We start from the raw sequence: 25017 nt of genomic DNA, 5'->3' as shown, positions 1-25017 counted from the left end.
TATCCATCCATCCATCCATCCATCCACAGTATCTATTTATCTATCATATCTATCTATCTATCTATCTATCTATCTATCTATCTATCTATCCATCCATCTACAGTATATCTATCTATCTACATCTATCTGTCTGTCTGTCTTTGTCTGTCTGTCTGTCTGTCTGTCTGTCTGTCTGTCTGTCTGTCTGTCTGTCTATCTATCTATCTATCTATCTATCTATCTATCTATCTATCTATCCATCCATCCATCCATCCATCCATCCATCTACAGTATCTATCTATCTATCTATCTATCTATCTATCTATCTATCTATCATCTATCTATCCATCCATCCATCCATCCATCCATCCATCCATCCATCCATCCATCTACAGTATCTATCTACCTACCTACCTATCCATCTATCCATCCATCTACAGTATCTATCTATCTATCTATCTATCTATCTATCTATCTATCTATCTCCATCTATCCATCCATCCATCCATCCATCCATCCATCCATCTACAATATTGATCAATCGATCGATCTATCCATCCATCTACAATATCTATCTATCTATCTATCTATCTATCTATCTATCTATCTATCTATCTATCTATCTATCTACAGTATCTATCTATCTATCTATCTATCTATCTATCTATCTATCTATCTATCTATCTATCTATCTATGCACACAAGTGCATAGACTTACAACAGTTCATTTAGTGACCATTCAAAGTTACAATGGCACTGAAAAAAGTGACTTATGTCCATTTTTTCGCAGTTACCCCTGTTGGTGCATCCCCCTGGTCATGTGATCAAGATTCAGATGCCTGGCAACTGACGCGTATTTATGACGGTTGCAGTGTCCCAGGGTCATGTGATTTCCCCTTTTGTGACCTTTTGACAAGCAAAGTCAATCCAGATTCTCTGAACCACCATGCTACTAAGTTAACAACTGCTAGCGGTCCACTTAAACAACGGTGGCAAGAGAGGTCGTAAAATGGGTTTTTAAAAAACCTCACTCAACAGATGTTTCACTTTGCAACAGATATCCTGGGCTCAATTGTAGATTGAAATTAATAACTGCCTTTATATTTGTCAGTCTTCGATAGCTTTTCCAAATAAGGCAAAAAAATAAAATAAAATTGGAATTGGAAGCTGGAAACTGGAAGAGAGGGAAGAGCCAGGGTTAAGGGCCTCTGTTTCAGAGTGCAAGGAAGGCTCTAGAAGACCTCCAAGGGTCCCTTCCCTCTCTGTTATTCTGTGCTTGGAAGACATAATCTTGATCTACGAGCATAGAGGAAGGTCAACAGATGATTCTTCCCATCTGGAATCTCTCTCGAGTTTCTGGTATTGTTTATAATTCTGTTATTGTCCTGCCTGTCATCTTTTATTAATAATCAACCACAAACTCTCTCTTATTTTTGAAAGCTCTTGGCACGCCGGCTGAATTGAGCATTCAGCGAACACCCCAACTTTCGTAGGCTTGTCTCATTACATATTCTTCTGGATAATGGGTGGCCCATGTTTTGGGAAAACAGGGCTCGGATCTGAAACCTTGCATGCCAAATAATCCTTTTCGGTGGCTTGACTGACTTGCAAAATTCGGCCTTTCCCAATCGTGGTTGCTTTTAGTATTCCCAGGGCAAAACAAAAAACACCAAAAAAAAAAAAAACTGTGTTATAGAGCAAAAATACATTTCTCTGTCCATGGAGGGTGGAAAAAAAATGTAGGTTTTTCCAAGCACAAAGCATGCAAGAAGCAGCCAATCTATTATGCAATTATGCCTATTGTAAACGCTACTATAAAATTATCTTCAGATGGGTGTGAAGAGAGGGTGACATCCCAGATCTTACGGGGGTGGGGGGGGAGAGGGAATTAAATATCCTCTGCCTCCTTCAAGTTTGAGAAGATTGTTCTGGGTTTATGATGTTAGGTACATGATTGAGATTAAATATGAGCCAGCCGGGTGCAGCAGCTGCCAAAAAAGCCATCACAGTTCTAGGCTGCATAAACAGAGGGATAGAATCAAGATCAAGTCAAGTGTTAATACCATTTTAAAAGGCCTTGGTAAGGCCACGCTTGGAATCCTGCATCCAGTTTTGGTCGCCATGATGTAAAAAAGATGTGGAGACTCTAGAAAGAATGCAGAGAAGAGCAACTAAAATGATTAGGGGATTGGAGGCTAAAACATGAAGAACAGTTGCAGGAACCGGGTATGTCTAGTTTAATGAAGAGAAGGACTAGGGGAGACATGATAACAGTGTTCCAATATCTCACGGGTTGCCACAAAGAAGAGGGAGTCAAGCTATTCTCCACAGCACCTGAAGGCAGGACAAGAAGCAACGGATGGAAACCCATCAAGGAGAGAAGCAACCTAGAACTAAAGAGAAATTTCCTGACAGTGAGAACAATTAATCAGTGGAACAACTTGCCTCCAGAAGTTCTGAATGCTCCAACACTGGAAGTTTTTAAGAAGATGTTGGATAACCATTTGTCTGAAGTGGTGTAGGCTTTCTGGGGGGTGGGACTAGAAGACCTCCAAGGTCCCTTCCAACTCTGTTATTCCATTCTATTCTATTCTATTCTATTCTATTCTATTCTATTCTATTCTATTCTATTCTATTCTATTCTATTCTATTCTATTCTATTCTATTCTATTCATGACATTGATATGGGTATGTCTAGTTTAATGAAAAGAAGGACTAGGGGAGACATGATAGCAGTGTTCCAATATCTCAGGGGCTGCCACAAAGAAGAGGGAGTCAAGCTATCCTCCAAAGCACCTGAGGGCAGGACAAGAAGCAACGGGTGGAAACTCATCAAGGAGAGAAGCAACTTAGAATTAAGGAGAAATTTCCTGACAATTAGAACAACTAAGTGAGGCATTGGTTAAATTAGTTTTGCCCCATTTTATGACCTTTCTTGCCACAATTGTTAATTCAATCACTGCGCTTGTTATGTTAGTAATACAGTTGTTAAGTGAATCTGGCTTCCCCGTTTGCTTGTCAGAAGGTCGTAAAAGGAGACCCTGCAACCGTCATACATGTGAGTTGGTTGCAGAGCGTCTGAATTTTGATCCCGTGACCACGAGGATTGCCGCAATGGTTGTAAGTGTGGGAAATGGTCAGAAGTCCCTTTTTCGGTGCTGTTGTGACTTGAAACGGTCACTAATCGAACTGAATTGTAAGTGGAAGACTATCTGTATCGATATTGTGATCTCTAAGCCACTGCTTCTCCTTATAACATTTTTGACCACTTAAAAATGTCATCCTTTTGCATCTCTAGCTTTGCACCAACAAAATCCAGGCTAGGGGAAAAGAGAACAAATCAGGCAAAAAGAAAAAAAAAAGGAACTAGTCCTTATGAATGTCTTTGGAGATTCTCCGTCTTCCAGTTGCCTCTTAAAAATAGTCCTTATGAAGTTTCTTCCTGATAAACAATGTAATGAAATCAACAGATAGCATTTAGGGCCATCAGCTATATGAGCAAGTAAAGGTAAAGGTAAAGATTCCCCTCGCACACATGTGCTAGTCGTTCCTGACTCTAGGGGGCGGTGCTCATCTCCGTTTCAAAGCCGAAGAGCTAGTGCTGTCCAAAGACGTCTCCATGGTCATGTGGCCGGCATGACTCAATGCCAAAGGCGCACGAACGCTGTTACCTTCCCACCAAAGGTGGTCCCTATTTTTTCTACTTACATTTTTTACGTTCTTTCAAACTGCTAGGTTGGCAGAAGCTGAGACAAGGAACGGGAGCTCACCCTGTTACGCGGCGCTAGGGATTCGAACCGCTGAACTGCCGACCTTTCGATCAACAAGCTCAACGTCTTAGCCACTGAGCCACAGCGTCCCTCATCGATTCTACTTAGAAGCAATTTTGAAAAGCGTTGGTCTTAGAACTCTCGTTTTACCTCAGAAACGCTGTATGACATCCCGCTCTGTGCAACCCTGTCTTTTGCGGGGTTTAATTTATTTATTGCAGCTTTGCGGAACAACTTTAGGAATTTGTAAGCTCTGAGAGGTCGTAACTCTCCTCGGCAGTTGGACAAGTTTTGAAAGCTTTATTAACTCACGAGGCTTGCCAGGATTTGGGCCTCAGGATGAAGTCGGGAGGCATAAGACATCGCAATTTTATTGAGGCAGACCTAGGTCAGGTCAAGAAAATGACAGGAAATTCTGTATACAAGGTTTGAGTTTTATGGAAGAAAAGAAGGACATGATGTACAAACCGTAATAATATAAATACAAACTTGTACTAACCTGCATTTTCCTAATTTGGGGTTATCGGGGGGGTTTTTTGGGGGGGATCATGGATGTTGGTTGATTTTAGAAGTTCTAAAAGAAACTAGATATCAAATCTCAGTGTTGCAAGACAAACAGCTAAAACCACCACCCTTCGTGTGTCTTTAGTGGTTGTAAAACCCACTGGCAAGATTTCAATTTTTGAGACACAAAAAGTATTTGCACTATTTGCACATTTAACTAAACACGGTATAGTGGCCACTACAAACAGTGATCGATACCAAAACATTGCAAAGAACATAGGACATAGATTCAATTTTGCAGCTACTAAGATTGCTGGCCGAGCAGGTACAAAGATAGCCAGGGAAATGTTTGAAGCTGGGAAAACGGGTCCCTCGTCAGGTAACAGGAGTGCTAATTTACCACCAGCTTATCAGGTACTTAGGAGCCAAGGACTTGGCAGCACAAGGAAACAACAGCCAATAGCCAGCCATCAGATTAAGAGTTGGAAGGGATCCACCCAAGGAGACCCTAAACCATTTCTGAAAAATGACAGTCCAGTCTCTTCTTGAAAGCCTCCAGTGATGAAGCTCCCACAACTTCTGAAGGCAACTTCTGCTCCATTGGTTGATTGTTCTCACTGTCAGAAAATTCCTCCTTATTTCCAAGTTGAATCCCTCCTTGATCAGTTTCCACCCATTATTCCTTCAGGTGCCTTGGAAAACAGGATGACCTGCTCCCTCTCTGTGGCAGCCCCTCAAATATTGGAAGACTGCTATCATGTCCACCCCGGTCCTTCTCTTCACTAAACTAGCCATCAACACACCAATCAACCAATAGGAAGCCACACCCAACCAGGCACCTTTCCTTTCTTTCCTTCTTTCCTTCCTTCCTTCCTTCCTTTTTCTTTCTTTCTTTCTCTCTCTCTCTTTCCTTTCTTTTCGCTCTCTCTTTTTTCTTCCTTTTTCTTTCTTTCTCTTTCTCTTTCCTTCCTTCCTTCATTTTTCTCTCTCTTTCTTTCCTTTCTCTCTCTCCTTTCTCTCTCTCTCTCCCTCTTTCTCTCTCTCTCTCCCTTTCCTTTCCTTTCCTTTCCTTTCCTCCTTTCCTTTCCTTTCCTCCTTTCCTTCCTTTCCTTTCCTTTCCTTTCCTTTCCTTTCCTTTCCTTTCCTTTCCTTTCCTTTCCTTTCCTTTCCTTTCCTTTCCTCCTTTCCTTTCCTTTCCTTTCCTTCCTTCTTTCCTTTCCTTCTTTCCTGAAATCTTATTTGATCTGGCTGCTTTCCTCTTGAGCCCAATGCCAGCTATGAAACATCTTGGGCTTCATTCAATAAACTGGATGTGCCAAGAACAGAATTTACCTCTGGATATAGATAAATCAGTCCATGTGCCCTTGGGGTAAATACGCATCAAACTGACCAATAACGAAAGGCAAAATGGGAGAGTCAAACGGGCAGGAGAAATTGGCTCAGATGGGTCAAACATCCGCAGTGGGATGCTTGCTTGGCACAAAGGCTTCCTGGATCAGAGCCCTTTAGAGAAATCAGTCTTGGGCAACTGCGAAACATACCCCAATTCAAACATTGTAGAGCTGTCGCCAGTCTGGATAGACAGCGTTATACCAAATGTGGACGGCATTTGCATGCAATGGCACCAAAATGAGACGCAAAGTGATAGCAGACATATAAGTCCCTGTTTCCGCTGCCGAGAACAATAGGAAGTTGAGTGTGTTGTAGGAACATCAAAAAGGGATTAACTGATCTAGTTAACTAGCTTTAAGTGGGTTAAATTTATCCCCAGGCAGGCCTAGGCTTGCATGGAATTCAACAAGTTTCATTCGAATCCCTGGAAGTCCAGATCCCATTGGTCAATTGTCCATTTTAGCTGTCCTAAGTCCTCCAAGAAAGAAGAGCTGGAGAGATAGATCTCTTACTAATAACGATCTCTCATTAATAATGATCTTACTAATTATCTCTTTGGGAACAATTAACCAGTGAAACAGCTTGCTTTCAGAAGTTGTGGGTGCTTCATCATGGGAGGTTTTTAAGAAGAGACCGGACAACCACTTGTCTCAAAATCTACAGGGTCTCCTACTTGAGCAGAGGGCTGGACTAGAAGACCTCCAAGGTCCCTTGCTGTGATGTCCCGTTGCCTGGAGGCTGTGCGGATCTGGATGGGGAGAAACAAGCTCAGACTCAACCCCTCCAAGACCAAGTGGCTGTGGCTTCCGGCGTCCCGGTATAGTCAGCTGGTACCATCACTGACAATTGGGGATGAGATCTTGCTCCCCACAGAGAAGGCCCGCAACTTGGGTGTCCTCCTGGATTCACGGCTATCTTTAGAAGATCATTTGACGGCCGTGGCCAGGGGTGCCTTTTATCAGGTTCGCCTGATCCGCCAGTTGTGTCCCTTTCTGGATTGGGACACCTTGCGCACGGTCACTCATGCCCTAGTTACCTCCTGTATGGACTACTGTAATGCTCTCTACATGGGGCTCCCCTTGAAAAGCACCTGGAGGCTCCAACTGGTCCAGAATGTAGCCGCACGGGTGATTATGGGTGCAGCTCGTTACGCCCATGTAACACCTCTCCTACGCGAGCTGCACTGGCTCCCTGTGGTCTTCCGGGTGCGATTCAAGGTGTTAGTTATCACCTTTAAAGCGCTCCATGGCTTAGGACCTGGGTACCTACGAGACCGTCTTTTGCCACCAATAGCCTCCCACCGACCAGTTCGTTCTCACAGGGAGGGACTACTCAGGGTACCGTCAGTCAAATTATGCCGACTGGTGACTCCCAGGGGGAGGGCCTTCTCTGTGAGGGCTCCAACCCTTTGGAATGAACTGCCCCCGGAGATACGAAATATCCCTGATCTCCGTGCTTTCCGCCATGGAGGGGAGAAGAGAGGAGAGGAGAGGAGAGGAGAGGAGAGGAGAGGAGAGGAGAGGAGAGGAGAGGAGAGGAGAGGTGAGGAAAGGTGAGGAGAGGAGAGGGGAGAAGAGAAGAGAGGAGAGGAGAGGAGAGGAGAGGAGAGGAGAGGAGAGGAGAGGAGAGGTGAGGAAAGGTGAGGAGAGGAGAGGAGAGGGGAGGGGAGAAGAGAAGAGAAGAGAAGAGAAGAGAAGAGAAGAGAAGAGAAGAGAGGAGAGGAGAGGAGAGGAGAGGAGAGGAGAGGAGAGGAGAGGAGAGGAGAGGAGAGGAGAGGAGAGAGGTGAGGAGAGGGGAGAAGAGATGAGAGGAGAGGAGAGGAGAGGAAAGGAAAGGAGAGGAGAGGAGAGGAGAGGAGAGGAGAGGAGAGGAGAGGAGAGGAGAGGAGAGGAGAGAGGTGAGGAGAGGGGAGAAGAGATGAGAGGAGAGGAGAGGAGAGGAGAGGAAAGGAAAGGAAAGGAGAGGAGAGGAGAGGAGAGGAGAGGAGAGGAGAGGAAAGGAAAGGAAAGGAAAGGAAAGGAAAGGAAAGGAAAGGAAAGGAAAGGAAAGGAAAGGAAAGGAAAGGAAATCCAGTTGCCTCTTGAAAAAAGCCCCTTTGGGATTGACTTGAAGGCACACAAACACACACTCCTGCTGTCCTACATCTTGCAGAGGGAGGGAGTTGAGAAGATGGACCTTCTACCTTTCCAGATGCAATGGGAGGACATTAGAAGGAACTCCAAGCTGTTTAACCTGAAATGAATCCTGTGATGGATCCCATTTCTTCTCCCAGTTCAGGAGAAGCTCTTGGCTGAGTCACAACGCGTGTTTCTTGGCTCCCTATTCCTGCAACAGGATGGCTCAGGCATGCATAAACTCAACACCCTCCTCAACCCACGCAAACCACAACTGCTGTCATGAATCCAGGGGCCCAACTGACTCAAGCTTGGCTCACTGGTTTCCTAGGCCAAAACCGCCTCCCTATATGGCACCCGGAGATATGATTTATCTGCACTCCGCAATGGTTCATCCTCCTTCGGTGCCATTGCTCTGGTGCCTTGTTTCGTCATGTTGCACCCTGTGTAAACATAGGTTGGTTGAACTGCATGGACGCAGAATGGGTTACTCAAGGTTAGCAAAGGGAATTAGCACGTGGGTTAGCCCATGCTCGTTGTCCAAAGACTTAGTCTACTTAATCCCATGCTGGCTGAGAAATTCTGGAAATAAGGGGTCCTTGCAGGAGTAGTATTCACTTACCTTCGCTACCAATTCACAAATGTGAGCAAGCGTCACATTCTCAAATGTGACCTCCACGCATGCACATAGCATCAAAAACGGGACGTTATCAGGTGTGAAATGCTCCCAGTTCAGACCGGATCGCCCGATCCGGTAGCGATGGCAGCGGGTGGTTCGGAGAACCGGTAGCAACTGGTGCGCTCCCCCCCATCATGCTCAGCTGAGTCGCACGATCATCAGAGGCTTTTTTAAAAAAACTTTTAAAAGCATTTTTTCTACAACCTCTTCTGACGAAAAAATGCTTTTAAAAGTAAAAAAAAAAAAGCCTCTGATGATCGCGCGGCTCAGCTGGGATCCTCAGAGGCTTTTCAAAGCATTTTTTTCTGCAACCTCTTGGCCGAAGAGGTGGTAAAAAAAAATGCTTTGAAAAGTCTCTGACCATCCCAGCTGAGTTGCCTGATGGCAGAGAGGCATTTTTAAAAAAGCCTCTCTGACGATCCCAGCTGAGTTGCCTGATCGCCAGAGGCTTTTCAAAGCATTAGAAAAAATGCTTTGAAAAGATAAAAAAAAAAAAGTTGGCCATACCCACCCAGTCACATTACACACACACACACACAGAACTGGTAGTAACACATTTTACATTTCACCCCTGGACATGATGATGTCCGAGCGGGTGGGTGGAGCCTCCTGCAGCTGCCGCTACCAGTTTGCCCAAACAGGATAAAACCGGCTGAATACCACCACTTGGTCCTTGATGCTTTCTGAGCTTGGTAGCTTTCTTGTAGATATTTTATTACCAAACTAGGTAATATCATCAGTATTAGAAGAGAGTGGGGGTTGGCTCTCTGGTTATAAACTATACTTCCACCAATACTGGTAGGGAAAGCCATTGTAGATAAAGAGAAAGCAAATCCCGCTCCCTTCTAGCACTGATGATGTTACCTAAGTAGGTAATGAAAGGTCTGCAAGACCTTTCAAGCTCAGAGAGTACCAAGGACTCCACAGTTAGAATAGGATAGAATAACAAGAGTTGGAAGGGACCTTGGAAGTCTTCTAGTCCAACCCCCTGCTCAGGCAGGAAACCCTACACCACTTCAGACAAATGGTTATCCAACATCTTCTTAAAAACTTCCAGTGTTCGACAATTTACAACTTCTGGAGGCAAGTTCTCCCACTGATTAATTGTTCTAACTGTCAGGAAATTTCTCCTTAGTTCTAGGTTGCTTCTCTCCTTGATTAGTTTCTTCTTGTCCTGCCCTCAGGTCCTTTGGAGAATAGCTTGACTCCCTCTTCTTTGTGGCAGCCCCTGAGATATCGGAACACTGCTATCGTGTCTCCCCTGGTCCTTCTTTTCATTAAATAGAATAGAATAGAATTCTTTATTGGCCAAGTGTGATTGGACACACAAGGAATTTGTCTTTGGTGCATACGCTCTGTGTACACAAGGAGAATAAAATACATTCATCAAGAATAAAAAGATACAACACTTAGTGATAGTCAAGCTATCAAACTGTACTAGGAAACAAATATAAGCAATATAAATTGAAAGATACAAGCAACATGATTATAGTAATAAGTGGGAAGAGCTAGATACTAGAAAGGAAGAGAAGAATAATAGTAATATAGTCTTAATGAATAGTTTGACAGTGTTGAGGGAATTATTTGTTTAGCAGGGTGATGGTGTTTGGGAAAAAACTGTCCTTGTGTCTAGTTGTTCTGGTGTGCAGTGCTCTAAAGCGTCATTTTGAGAGTAGGAGTTGAAACAGTTTATGTCCAGGATGCGTGGGGTCTGTAGATATTTTCCCAGCCCTCTTTTTGACTCCTGCAGTATACAGGTCCTCAATGGAAGGCAGGTTGGTAGGAACAAATGTCCCTGCCCCCTTCCTTCTCTATAGTCATGTAGACCAGGGGTCCCCAACCCTCCTGGGCCGCGGCCCACTACCAAGCCTTGAACCTTTCGTTATCTGGCCACAATCAATTGTACACATCCCCACTCATACAAGCAGCAGGCAAATGTGTGCACTGGCACAAAACGGAAGCTGTGCGTGCATGCATGTTTGCCCGCTGTGCACACGGAACCGTCCCCTCTTCACCCCCGTCCCGTCTCCCCCATTGGTCCCCAAAACCGAAACAGTTTGTGGAACTCTGCCGTAGACGAGATCCTGAGAGGTATCTTTCTCAAGATGGAGTGCCTGAAATTCAGCTAGTCTGCAGAGCGAGCGAGCAAGCTGCTGCCTAGCGGCGAACCTGAAGGGGAAGAAAGCTGTTCTGCGATGCACCAGCCATAAGCCTTTTGCTATGCTTAATAGCATCCAGCTTCGCTGCTTTTGCAAGACTTTAATCCCAGCCTTAGTCATCCTAAACCCCTTCACACATTCCTGCCGCATTGTTTGACTGCCTCACGTGTTCTCTCGGAAAGGGCCCCGGCTATGCAAAAGAGCTTTGTTATCCCTGCTCCGAATCCCACATGGGGAAAGCTGTGTGTGTGGGTTCGGTGTTTAGCACAGCTTCTGTTGTCCCTGTTTTGCTCCAATTCCAGCTTGGAAGGGTGCCATCTGTTTTCTCCAAAGAAGGCTGCCCGTCACCCGTGTCTCAAGAATCGAGGAGGGAGCTTGACGGGGAAAACACTGAATCTCTCTAACTCTTTTAACCACGGGGATGTGTCTTTTTTTAAAAACAACAACAACAATAACAAAACTGGTGGATCCCAGTCGTAAACTGATCCCAGCAGATTTGAGGCAAAGTTTTGTGGCTTTTTTTTTTTTACGTTTGGCTCGAACACCCACCAAGAATGTCATGCGGAGCCAGAGAGCTCGCAAAGCAAGCTCAGACGTTCGGCGAACTTGAAAGAGATTTTAGCTGGCATTGCAAAGTTGGCACATCGATGCCGATTGCCAAGTGGAACCTGTGTACACCGATCCAATTGTCTAACTTAAAAATTGGGCAAGGCAAGGCAGGGCGGGAGGAGAGACAGGAGAGGAGAAATGGAAATGGAATGCAGCTTAACTCTGGCTCACAAGGATATACTAATATTCATACTTCGTCAACGATTAGCAGCTTTTCAAAGGTAGTCCTCGACTTACAACCTTTTAGCGACTGTTTGAAGTTACAATAGCACCCAAAAAAGGTTATTTACGGCTGGTGTTCACGCTTTATTTGTATCCCACCTTTATTATTTTGACAAATAACTCAAATGAACAATCATATCCAGCACACCTTCCTCCTCTTATTTTCCCCACAACAAGAATCCAGTGAGATGGGTTGGGATGAGAGAGAAAGCCTGGCCCAAAGTCACCCAGCCGGCTTTCCTGCCTAAGATGGGACTAGAACTCCCAGTCTCCTGGTGATTGGCCTGAAGTTACCCAGCCGGCTTTCATGCCTAAAATGGGACTAGAACTCCCAGTCTCCTGGTGATTGGCCTTTCTTTCCCTATCCTTCCTCACTTTCCTTTCTCCTTTCCCCTTCCCTTCCTCTAATTTGCTTTTGTATTTTATAATACCTTATATAACAATTAAAAAAAAAACTATTATATGAAAGAAATTTGCCTTTTAGATCAAAAACTATCCAAAAGAGGGTGGGAATATTTTGAACAGAATTGCAGGATGGCGAGGACAATTCTGTGAATGAAAGCTGAGGTGAATTTGTCTTTTTCCTCCTTATCAGGGATTATTTGATGTTTTCTGCTTCTTAGTCAGTATTTATTGTTTGCTGATAGGGCCAATGACTCATCCCTAAAATGCAGACTGGTTCTGGGTCCTAGATGAGCAGGATATAAGGAAGTATATCCGGATTTATGACTGTGGCATTTTTTAAAAAGAAATTCCCAGACAGGAGACACACACACACACACACACACACACACACACACACACACACACACACAGAGAGAGAGAGAGAGAGAGAGAGAGAGAGAGAGAGAGAGAGAGAGAGAGAGAGAGAGAGAGAGAGAGAGATCTTTTAAGCCAACTTTTTTCCAGTGATCAGGACTCTTAGTGTCTGCAAAATATTGGTAAAAAAAAATCACCCAAAAATCATTTTAAGCCAGCAGGAACAGTTTGCAATCTGTTGCACATATTTTCATGTGGTAAAGTTGCCAGTAATTGGGGGCGGGGGTGAGTGGGCAGGAGGAGCTGAGCTGTACCTTCTCTGTCCTAAAAACCTTCAGAATGTTTCATCCATTGCTCTAAAAGATAAATCTTTGGAATGTCCACTTGTGAATTCCCAAATAAAAATCCTGCTCCAAAAAAAAAACTCAGTTTCTGGGGACTTCGATGACGGGCCTGTGACATTTTCTGTGCATGGATACAGAAGGGGTTGCCATGATGAAAAACGTTATTCCACCCATTCTCATCAGTAGTGAAATCCAAATTATTTTACTACTGGTTCTGTGCGCGTGGCTTGATGGACGTGGCGGGGGAAGGATACTGCAAAATCTCCATTCCCACCCCACTCCAGGGGAAGGATACTGCAAAATCCCCATTCCCTCTCCACTCCTGGGGGAAGGATATTGCAAAATCTCCATTCCCACCCCACTCTCCGGCCAGCCAGAGGTGGCATTTGCCGGTTTTCCGAACTGCTCAAAATTTCCGCTATCAGTTCTCCAGAACCGATCAGAACCTGCTGGATTTCACCACTGCATCCGCTCCAATATTTCCTTTAGTCTACAACCCTGGATTTCCTTGTGGTCTCCTATCCAGAACTGATTTTGCTGAGCTTTTTTAAGACCACTAATTGCAGTAAGGAATCTTAAATATGGGGTCGAGGGCTCCACTTTGCTTCAATCAACACTTCATCCAGGGAAAGACCCCTTCAAGCTCCATATCTCTCCCTTCCCATACCTTCCCCTTCTGCATCTCAGAACAAAGACTCTAACTACAATAAACTCATTTTTTTAAACGACACAAGCTTAGCAGATTTTTAGACTAAGTGTTGTGACCCAGGCCCAAGTAGGTAGTAATCAACGCAAACAGTTCCAAAACAAACAGACTTTATTAGAACAGCTGAGAATTAACTCATTCTCAGCGTAGTCCAAATTAAATCAAAACAAACTCTTCATAACACAAATTCTTCAGTCTAATCACCAACCTTGGTATAATTAGGCAAACTGCCGAAGGCTTCTCTTGGCAAAAGTTCAGAAGCAGAAGACGCCGACCAGAGATAAGTACAGCAAGACAAGAAACAAATCTATCAACGTTGTTTTCTAGCAAAGAGCCCAAGAGCCTTTGCTGGTCTTTTAAGCCTTATGGGAGGGGCCAATCATCTCTTGGCCTTACTCCCGAGTCGTCCTCTTTGCTTTAGCTACTCTTGCCTTTTGGCAGCTCTTCTCATACATGCACTAGGAACAGGCTCCTCCTGTTCCTCTGCCTCTCTGCTGTCAGCCTCTGAAGGCTCCGGAGTCTGCACATCACTCCCCGATGACCTTGGTCCCATCTCTGCCTCTGATGCAGAAACATCATCTGGGCCTTCCCCAGCCTCCAGGACTGGCCCATGTTCTTCCTCAGCCTCATCGTTGTTCAACTCCCCTGCCAGCTCTGCAGGCTGCTGACGGACCACAACACTAAGAAGCTTGGCAAAACTGAAAAGCAGATCCTAAAACTGAACCAGCAGGCAAGTAAGAGGCGTCTCTAATTTCTCAGCAGACCCTGCTAATTAGTTTATATAAATCTGGTACAGGTAGCTCAGAAGATGAGCCAAGCTGTATATCTGGAATAGAAGATGCTGTGGGAAGAAAAGCAGGTCCCTTTTTCTGCTCAGCTTCCAATGCTAATCAGCAGTTTCAGTTTCAAGAGAAGGACAGGACCGCAAGAAATCGTTGCAAGGGACAATTGATAAGGATAGCTAAGTACTGTCAACAGTGTGCACTCAACTAGCCATAATCCTGCCCACTTTTTTGCGACGGGGGGGGAGGAGGAAGAGGAGGAGGAGAACAAGAAGAAGAAGATCCTGCCTATATTTTTATCAGGAGGAGGAGGAGGAGGAGGAGGAGGAGAAAGAAGAAGAGGAAGAGGAAGAGGAAGAGGAAGAGGAGGAGGAGGAGGAAGAAGAAGAAGAAGAAGAAGAAGAAGAAGAAGAAGAAGAGAAGAAGAAGAAGAAGATCCTGCTTACTTTTTTGTGAGAAGAAGAAGAAGAAGAAGAAGAAGAAGAAGAAGAAGAAGAAGAAGAAGAAGAAGAAGAAGAAGAAGAAGAAGATCCTGCTTACTTTTTTGTGAGGGGGAGGAGGAGAAGAAGAAAGAAGAAGAGGAAGAGGAAGAGGAAGAGGAAGAGGAGGAGGAGGAGGAGGAAGAAGAAGAAGAAGAAGAAGAAGAAGAAGAAGAAGAAGAAGAAGAAGAAGAAGAAGAAGAAGAAGAAGACCTTTAGTATTGACAAACTCAGCATCAGTCAATCGCAAAAGGCAGTTTTACTTGCAGCAGCTTACATTCTGCAACAATACCTTGAATACTAACAAGCAGCAACCTTTGCCTATCCCAGGTCCTTGAGAAAGTCTCGATAGGTAGATAAAAAATGTCAGATCCACTCTAAACATCTGGCCGATTGCGCAACCAACCATAATCTATAACATTATGGGGGAACGAGGAATGGAAGTTCACAAAAAGCAAGCTAATTGCCTGAAGGCCTACAGCTCTCCAGACATTTGGACAGCTGTTGGGGGAATCAGTGGACATGTAGTCAAAAAAGTCAAGACAGCTGGGAAAGGAGCTCCATCTTTTTGTTCACCTTCTCAAGCATCTCCTTGGAGATGCTGACACACAGTTGGGCCTACTTTGCCAAGGAACTATCGTTATTCTTTCACATCCCCCCTTTCAACCATTTCAAAATAGATGGAGGATTTGTAAAACATTATTTTTTTGCTCAGCCCTTGGGGGGAAAATAACCAGTCCCACAACTTTGGGCAGGAAATAGCCTCTCCTCCAAAATCCAAGGGTTGGCCAAAAGTTTGAACCAAGAGAGTTCTGGAGAGCAGAAAACATGTCTTGAGTGTCCCATTCAATGGATGAAGGAAGCCAGTAAGAAGAAAGAGAAGGACTTGGGATAGGCTCCCAAGATGGCGGCCAACGGAGGAGGCATTGTTACATCTGAGGAGAAAAGTTGCTATTAAACCAGGAAAGAACAGTCAGAGGAGAAGAGAGAACAGAAACAGAGAGAAAGGGTAGAAGAGCAACCCCGAATATAATTAAAAAACATTTTTTTTCTTTAGAAAATACATGTATATATGGGATTAATTATGGATAAGAGAATGTACACTTACAATATATTTATAAGAAATAAAATAAAAAAACTTTTTTCAAAAAAATAATAATAATAGAAACAGAGAGAGAGAGAGAAAGAAGACAGGAGAAAGAAAAAGGAGAGGAGAGGCAAGGGGGAGAAGGAGAAAAAATACATAAAACAAAGGCACACCAAGAATCAGCTCCTATGAGGCGACTCTTATAAAGTCCTTCAGCTCACACATTAAAAGGTAAAGGTAAAGGTTCCCCTCACACGTATGTGCTAGTCGTTCCCGACTCTAGGGGGCGGTGCTCATCTCCGTTTGTAAGCTGAAGAGCCAGCGCTGTCCGAAGACGTCTCCGTGGTCATGTGACCGGCATGACTCAACGCCGAAGGCACATGGAACGCTGTTCCCTTCCCACCAAAGGTGGTCCCTATTTTTCTACTTGCATTTTTTATGTGCTTTCGAACTGCTAGGTTGGGACAGGTAACGGGAGCTCACCCCGTTACTTGGCACTAGGGATTCGAACCGCTGAACTGCCAACCTTTCGATTGACAAGCTCAGCATCTTAGCCGCTGAGCCACAGTGTCCCTACTGGCTCACACATTATATGATGGCAAACTCATCCTTTTAATTCATGTTCCTCTCACATTTTAGAAATAGAAATAGAATAGTTTTCTGTCAAGGCAACATATATAAGGAGCCCTTGATTTATGACTGTTCCTTACATCATTTAGGGACCATTCGACGTTACAACGGTGCTGAAAAAACAGACTTATGACCGTTTTCGCACTTGAGACTGTTGCAAACAACCCCATGGTCATGTGATCAAAAGTCAGGCGCTCGACAACTGGTTCATATTTATGACGGCTGCAATGTCCCTGGGTCACGTGAGCCTATGGCTAGGTGGCTCAGTGGCTAAGACGCTGAGCTTGTCAATCAGAAAGGTCGGCAGTTCGGTGGTTCGAACTCATTAGTATAGGTCTCCTGCGTGAGCAGGGGGTTGGACTAAATGACCTCCAAGGTCCCTTCCAAATCTGTTACTCTCGGTTATATTCCCCTTTTGCGACCTTCTAAGAAGCGAAGTCAATAGGGAATTTTAGAATTTAGAATAACAGAGTTGGAAAGGACCTTGGAGGTCTTCTAGTCCAACCCCCTGCTTAGGCAGGAAACCCTACACCACTTCAGACAAATAGTCATCCAATCTCTTCTTGAAAACTTCCAGTGTTGGAGCATTCACAACTTCTGGTGGCAAGTTGTTTCGCTGGTGAATTGTTCTCAGTGTCAGGAAATTTCTCCTTAGTTCTAGTTGCTTCTCTCCTTGCTTAGTTTCCACCCATTGCTTCTTGTCCTGCCCTCAGGTGCTTTGGAGGATAGTTTGACTCCCTCTTCTTTGTGGCAGCCCCTGAGATATTGGAAGACTGCTATCATGTCACTCCTAGTCCTTCTTTTCACTTCACAACTTCACAACTTTGCTACTAATTTAACAACTGCGGCGGTTCCACTTAACGACAGTGACAAGAAAAGTCATCCAATGGGGCGAAACTGACTCAACAAACGTCTCGCTTAGCGACATAAACCCTGGGCATGAATTGTGTCAGTCAGTCAAGGATGACCTGTAGATGTTCCTTTCCGATCCAGAAAAATCCCAGCACATTTTTGTCTGTTCTGGGCACCCATAACTTGACTTGCCAACTTGTTTGTACATTTTAGAATTCGGGGGTGGGGGGGGGTGGGGGGGGAGACCGAGAGGGTTGCTTTGCAACTGAGACAAACAGGCGGCACCGGTTGCTGTGAGACGGAGGGAATTAAGGTTTGGAAGCCAGCACTAAGTGCGGGATTTGAAATATTAAGCGGAAAGGCGATGCAAACTGAAGCTAAGCGGTGCAGCCCATTCTGAAACCGGTAATCCCGCCAGTGTAGTTGGCACCGGCATGTTCTAAAATACTCTTCTGCAGTTTTCCACGTATCCCCACATCACCTTCCCAGACCTATTTGACTCCATAATTCTGGACTGAAGGGTTTTTTGATTACTTTAATGGGTTTTAACATATGTTTAAATTATATATTTATACATTTATGTATTTTATGTATGCGTATTTATGTATTTTCTGTTTTATTGGGTTGGTTTTTATTTGTTGTGAGCCGCCCTGAGTCCTACGGAGATAAGGCGGCATACAAATTATATTAAATAAATAAATAAATAAATAAATAAATAAATAAATCACAACGAGCCTAGAATGGCTGGGAGTGGACATCCCAAATGGCTGAAAGGAAAAAGGAAAGCGAAGGAAAGCTGTCATATGTGTGTGTGTGTGTGTGGGTTTATGAATAATTTTTTTTTTTTAATTTGATTTATATGCCGCCCTTCTCCGGAGACTCAGGGCGGCTTACAATGCGTTAAGCAATAGCCTTCATACTTTTGTATATTTTATACAAAGTCAGCTTATTGCCCCCACAAACTGGGTCCTCAATTTACCTACCTTAGAAAGGATGGAAGGCTGAGTCAACCTTGAGCCTTGGAGAGATTCGAACCAGCAGAAATTGCAGGCAGCTGTGTTAATAACAGGGTGCACTAAACCCCTGTACTATCAAGGCTCTGGTTATCTTTTGAGAGCATTGGCTTCCGGTGGACTTCCGGGTGCGCTTCAAGGTGTTGGTGATCACCTTTAAAGCGCTCCATGGCTTACGGCCAGGGTACTTACGGGACCGCCTTCTGCCACCAATAGCCTCCCACCGGCCAGTTCGCTCCCACAGAGAGGGCCTCCTCAGGGTGCCGTCGGCCAGACAATGCCGGCTGGCGACCCCCAGGAGGAGAGCCTTCTCTGTGGTGGCACCTACCCTATGGAACAATCTACCCCCAGAGATACGAGTGATCTCCGACCTCCGGACATTTCGTCGGGCCCTAAAAACTCATCTCTTTCAGTTAGCCGGTCTCTCTTGATTTTATGATTTTATGGTTGATTTTAAATTTTGACCGGACAGCTCACCTGTCTGAAATGGTATAGGGTCTTCTGCTTGAGCCGGTGGGTGGGTGGGTGGGTGGGGTTAGACTAGATGACCTCTGAGGTCCCTTCCAGCTCTATTCTGATTCTGAAATGGAGAGGAGAGGAAATAGGGAGCCCTGCCTTCCCTGGTTAGAATGCTTTCTCCAACCTGCCTTGTATTTCTCCCCACCTCACATTTCAAAATCAGAGCCCTTCAAGGAGGAAAGGTGAAGGTGCAAATGGAATAATTTATAACATTAATTAAATTATTTTAAAAAAAGGACTTGGATTTGGCCCTCAGGGCAGATTTAGTGACAGGCTTTCTGCTCAGGAAATCCTGCCTCTGACCAGTTGATTGAGAGCCAGTTTGGTCTAATAATGAAGGCACCAGGCTAGAAACTGGGAGTTCTTAGGCATGAAAGACAGCTAGGTGACTTTGGGGCCAATCACCAGGAGACGGTGAGTTCTAGTCCCTCTTTAAGCATGAAAGTCAACTGGGTGATTTTGGGCCAGTCACTCTGTCTCGGCCTGACCAACCTCGCAGGGTTGTTGTTGTGGGGAAAATAAGAGGAGGAAGGAGTATTAGGCGTGTTTTACTGCCTTGAGTTATTTACAAAAACAATAAAGGTAGGATAAAAAGCAATCTTAAAAAAAATTAGTGTTCCGTGGCCCAGCTGAAACACAACAGAGAACAGAGACAGGGCATTCTCTACAAAGTAATTACAATAGCACATAGACTTATATACCGCTTCACATTGCTTTACAGCCCTCTCTAAATTGTTTAGAGAGACAGCATCTTGCGCCCCCCCCCCCTCCCAGCCATCTGGGTCCTCATTTTACCAACCTCGGAAGGACGGAAGGCTGAGTCAACCTTCAGCCGGTCAGGATCGAACTGCTGGCAGTCGGCAGAATTAGCCTGCAATGCTGCATTTTAATTGCTGAGCCACCATGGCTCCTCTAAGCAACCCTGAATTCATTTGGCAATGGCAGAATTGTCTGACATTTTACAGAACTAATGTGAGCCCAAGAATGGGCAGGAACTCAAAAGGAGCTCATAAAAACAGCACGCACTTTCATGGGTGGAAACTCATCAAGGAGAGAAGCAATTTAGAACTAAGGAGAAATTTCCTGAATGTCAGAACAATTCATCAGTGGAACAACTGGCCTCCAGAAGTTGTGAATGCTCCAACACTGGAAATTTTTAAGAAGATGTTGGATAACCATTTGTCTGAAGTGGGGTAGGGTTTCCTGCCTAAGCAGGGGGTTGGACTAGAAGACCTCCAAGGTCCCTCCCAACTCTGTTATTCTATTCAAATCTATGCAAAATATCCTAGGTTTACTTTCCAGCCTGTTCAGGTAAGAACAGGAGGTTGGGGAAGGTGTCCCTGACGTCTTGGACAGTTGATACTCACTAGCACCAACTATGTAAAATTTGGAAGTGGGAACCCATAACCTTCCTTAGAAATTCCCAACGAAGAACCTCCATTTCATCTTGGTGGGATTAGCATCCTACGAAGACGATGCTATTTTGCAAAGCACCTGAAAGCAGGACATGAAGCAATGGATGGAAACTAACCAAGGAGAGAATTGACCTAGAACGAAGGAGAAACTAACCAAGGAGAGAACCAACCTAGAACTAAGGAGAACATTCCTGACCGTTAGAACAATTCCCAGTAATCAGTGGAACAACTTGCCTCCAGAAGTGCTCCAACACTGGAGGTTTTCAAGAAGAGACTGGTCAACCATTTGTCTGAAATGATATAGAGCAGGGGTCGGCAACCTTAAACACTCAAAGAGCCACAAAGCTCCTAACTGGAAGCCCCCCTTTCAATTCTGCAGCCGACCGGAAATCCGGTTCCCCCACCATAGAGTCTCCTCCTAGCACGCCGTCCTTCTTCCTCTACCTGCCCTAACTGAAAGCCCTATCAATTGAGGAGACGACCAGCAACAGGGAGCCGCAGCAGAGGGATAAAAGAGCCACACATGAGGCTCCAGAGCCACGGATTGCCGACCCTTGGTATAGAGTCTCCTGCTTGAGCAGGAGGTTGGACTAGAAGACTTCCAAGCTCCCTTCCAACTCTATTATCCCATGTTCTATTTTCATTTCTATCTTGGATCTCGCAAAGATCAGCAAGAACTCTGTGAGAACTACAGACTCGTTTCTTCTTTTGCGAGACGAAAGCTTGGAAGAACGAAGGCAGGCTCCTGCCAGTAGAAAACTCCAGAGCACCAGAACTGGAAGCCCTTGAAAAGGAGCATCCCTTTGAAGTGGAATGACCTCATCCATGGGACCTTAGCGCTCACCCACTGCAACACGCACTCACACCTCCAGGCACATTGGCAGAGAACAGTGTCTACCTGCCCACTTCAACGGATAATCTGGATACAAAAGACAGATGCCTGTTAGCAGCAAATCCCTGGTTTTGTCATCAGAACACTAGTATGTTACTCCTTTCCCCTATGGAAATTAATTTGTCTAGGAAAACTAATGCCTTGTGGTTTAGCATTTCGGTTCAGCCTGGATCTTAAGCCACTTTCCTTCAGGACGGACTGATTCTTTTTTCTTTTCTAAAAATATTTTTATTGTGCATTTTATTATACATCCAGTTTTCCAACAACAGCATACTGGCTGTATCAAGTCCCTTTTAAGTATAGATAACCATTAAGTATAGATAACCATTAAGTATAGATAACCATTAAGTATAGATAACCATTAAGTATAGATAACCATTATTCTCATAGTCATACCTTAGAGTCTCTTTTAAATACATAATGTTGTACGACATAGTTATAACCATTATTTTCATAGTTGCACCATAACACTCTATACATTTATCCCTCTGTATGTTTTAATCTATAGTCACGTACAGTCCAATATGACTATTGATTACGGTATATATATTCTTATATATCTATACAACTGTATCTATTTCTATTTTGTTGATCTTCTTTCATTATTAAATGACTAATCTCTGCACTGGTCTGACTGAGTCTTGAAAACCTTTCTTAACCCATTCTGAAAAGTGAGAGTGGGTCATCTCTCGGATTACTTAAACAAAACTCAACTAGACACACTTAAAATTACTTTTACTATTAGTCTTCTCATCGTTCCTACCACTCATCTCCTCCCGCTTATGACTGCATGACTGTAACTTTGTTGCTCGAATCCTTACGATTTATATTGATATGGTTTCCTAGTTTGATCTGATTGCTTATTTGTACCCTATGACTATCATTAAGTGTTGTGCCTTCTGATTCTTGACGAATGTATCTCTTCTTTTTATGTACACTGAGAGCGTATGCACCAAAGACAAATTCCTTGTGTGTCCAATCACACTTTGCCAATAAACAACAACAACAACCCCGTGCCTCTGTATTCCAGGAAAAGAACTGGAAAAGTGAAATGGCCAAAGAGTTGAGCAATATTGAGGAGAGCATGAAGACCAGGAGCTTCTGATCAAAAGAGGCCTCTGAAAAAACAAGAACTGTGTTCCAAATATTAAGACTTGGGTTCTATAGCTGGAGACACTCGTTCTCCTCAGCCTGGTGGGCTGCAGACGTGCAGAGAAAAACAACTTGTTAGGCAGCCTGGCCAACTACGAAAGCCTAGGAGTTGGCAACTCAACACTTTGGAAGTCTAGCAGCTTGAAGGAACATCCTTGGTGTCAGACCGAGATGTTCCAGATGCTCTACGCCCAAGTTATCTCTCTCCAACAAGATGAAAGAGCTACGAGATCTGGGTGAGGAACCTTTGCCAAGCCCGAGAAGAAGGATCATCTGGTGTTGACCTCTCTGTCCTACCGAAGAAGTAGAGATGGCTATATGGTCTACTCAACAAGGGGGCATCCCCTCGTCCAGCTCACCAGGAGGAACAATCCAGGGAGACGTTTGCGTTTGATCACTTGGGGCAAGAGAGGCCTTCCTTCCAGATGTTGCAAAAGCCAGAGCATATCCTTTTCCAGAGCATCTGGCATCTCTGATAGAAATGCCACACATGCGGCCAGCGACGCAGCTTGCCACAGGGCGAGCGCACATATGCACGCCATCTGCAAAATCTCTTTCTTGAGATGCTTATAAAAATTTTCCCCCCTAGCCCCAACACAACTCTTAAACATTTCTGGTCGAGAGCCAGCCGGGACGTGATTCTCCTGTGAGCCATAAACTTTTATTGTTTTTCCTCTTTTTATAACCCATTATAATTTCGGCATTTGGTTTCAGAACCGCGCCGAGCAGTTTTGCCACAATTTGGCACAGCGTAGTAGCCCAACATACACCGTCACACTGTTTTTCCAGACGGATATCAAATAAATGATCCATCCATCCATCCAATCAATCAATCAATCATGTTGGGAGACAAAGTTGCCAATTTGCTCTGCAATACACACACACACACACACACACACACACACACACACACACAGCCTCTGAGGACCCCTCAAAACTAGCACAGGTTGCATCCTATATAAAGTTTTTTTTTTTAAGTTCCATCCTTTCATTTCACCTGCGAGATGAAGCAGCGAAAGGATGAAACGGGGGAAGAAAGGAAGAGAAAGGAAGAAGAGAGTTTTAATAAAAGGATGGAAAAGAGAGGGGAATAAAACCCTCCACTAAATGCTATTTCCCTTTGACGGACAGGGTGCCTATAGAAGTCCCTTTGATCCATGCAATAATTATAACTATTTCAGGTTCCTTGGGAAAGAGTTGGTAAGTGGATCAAAAATGCCAAATTTAGCCTAAACCTCTGGCTACCTGCTTGAAAAACCCTCCTCTTCCTCCTTATCCATCACCTTCCACTTGCCTAATAAACAGAAATAAATAATTAGTAATAACAATGCAGGGATTTTTCCATCTGCCTGTAAACAGGAATAATAGGTGGATTTCCCATTTTTTTTAATCAACAGAAATAATAATAAAAAAGGATCTTCCACCTTACCAATAGTAATAAGGTCTTCTGTTTTGTCTATCAGGAAGAATAACAATAAAAATAAGGAGACCTTTTGCCTAATAAACAAGGAGGGTCATATTTTCTTCCACTTATCGATAAACAAGGAACCACAGGAATAAATAGCCAGATTTTCCTTTTTTTTTTTTTAATAAGAAGGAATCAGAAAGTGTTATCTATAAACAGGGAACCGCATGAATGAATAGCCAGAATTTCCTTTTATATATATATATAAGAAGGAATCAGAAAGTGTTATCTATAAACAGGGAACCGCATGAATAAATAGCCAGAATTTCCTTTTTTATGTATATAAGAAGGAATCAGAAAGTGTTATCTATAAACAGGGAACCAGGTGAATAAATAGCCAGATTTTCCTTTCCTTTTTTTTTTTTTAAATAAGAAGGAATCAGAAAGTGGGATCCCACCCCCCCAAACTTGGCTGCAAACTGAGCTTAAAAGTGTGCCCAAAGAAATTTGGGAAGTGCTGGAGGAATGTGGGGGTCTTGGGACGGTGGGGGGGGGCAGAGGACACCCGACTGAGCCCCCCCACCCCACCCCACTTTGCCAAGGGATTTCCCTGGGAAAAGAGAGAGTGAGAGAGAGAGAGAGAGAGAGAGAGGAAAAAAAAATAAGATCCCACTTACTGCGAGGAAGGAAGGGCGCAGGTAGGAAGGAGAAGATCGCCCGCCGGGAAAACGTCAGATTCTGCCCGAGTTCAGAGAGGGTTTTTTTTGAGCACTTAAAGAGAAAAACCCGCAGCTGCTCGTTGGGTTACGCGGTGCTTGCAAAGCCGGGCAGCAGGAAAGGAGGAGAAAAAGAGCGGAGCGGAGGAGTGCGGGGGGAGAGAAGAGAAAACTCTCTCCGAGAGTGAGCAAATAAAAAGACGCGGCGAAACATCTGCAGCTGCTGTGGTGGCTGCGAAACGGGACGCCCCCGTCTCTCTTTGGCTCCCTGGCTGGCACGGTTGGCCGAGGTTCCCCAATCCCTCTCTCTCTCTTTCTCTCTCTCTCTTTCTCTCTCTCCCCCCCCCCCCCCAAATGGCTCAGCGTGAAGAACTGGGAGGAACCGAGCAGAGGAAAAGGAGGAGGAAGGAAAAAAAAAGGGGGGGGGACAAATCAGGGAGAGAGAGAGAGAGAAAGAAAGGGAGAGAGTAAAGGAGAAAAAGAGAAAAGCAAAAGAGAAGATACTGTAAGAGCCGCCGGCTGGCTGGCTTGCTTTTAAGAAAAGGGTTTGGTGGGTGGGTGGGTGGAGGGGCTTGGATTTGGGGAGGGGGGGCGCAGAAGGAAGGTTCTATAATATAGATCCAAGGGTTAAATTAAGACGGCAGAGAAGAGTTTGGGGGCGGTGGGGGGGGGGCGGGGGGAAGAGGTAAAAGAGACGTCAATTCCCCGCGGAAAATGAGAAGCAGATTTTGAAGGGAAGGTTTTAATCCCCCCCACAAAAGGGACCGTGTGGGTCGTTTTTGCGTGGAAGGCAGGAAAGCGCCCGGGCTTTCCACTCCTTGGCCGGGCGATCTTCTTC

At 44.5% G+C, this 25017-nt stretch overlaps 1 protein-coding gene across 1 annotated transcript in view; it reads right to left on the bottom strand.

The window, feature by feature from the left end:
* NTN3 (netrin 3) overlaps window positions 1-24393 on the bottom strand; it is a 114952-nt gene extending 90559 nt beyond the window's left edge. The window contains 3 exon segments of the mRNA XM_070955141.1: window positions 24141-24267; window positions 24269-24348; window positions 24351-24393. Coding sequence (XP_070811242.1) covers window positions 24141-24267; window positions 24269-24348; window positions 24351-24393 — 250 coding nt within the window.
* Window positions 24394-25017: the final 624 nt, after the last annotated feature.

This window comes from Pituophis catenifer, unplaced genomic scaffold (genome assembly GCF_029215685.1).
Source record: "Pituophis catenifer annectens isolate HBS135680 unplaced genomic scaffold, rPitCat1.0.hap2 SCAF_16, whole genome shotgun sequence".
NCBI lineage: Eukaryota > Metazoa > Chordata > Lepidosauria > Squamata > Colubridae > Pituophis > Pituophis catenifer.
The sequence above is the reverse complement of the archived record's forward strand: the minus strand, read 5'-3'. Positions and strand labels throughout refer to the sequence as shown.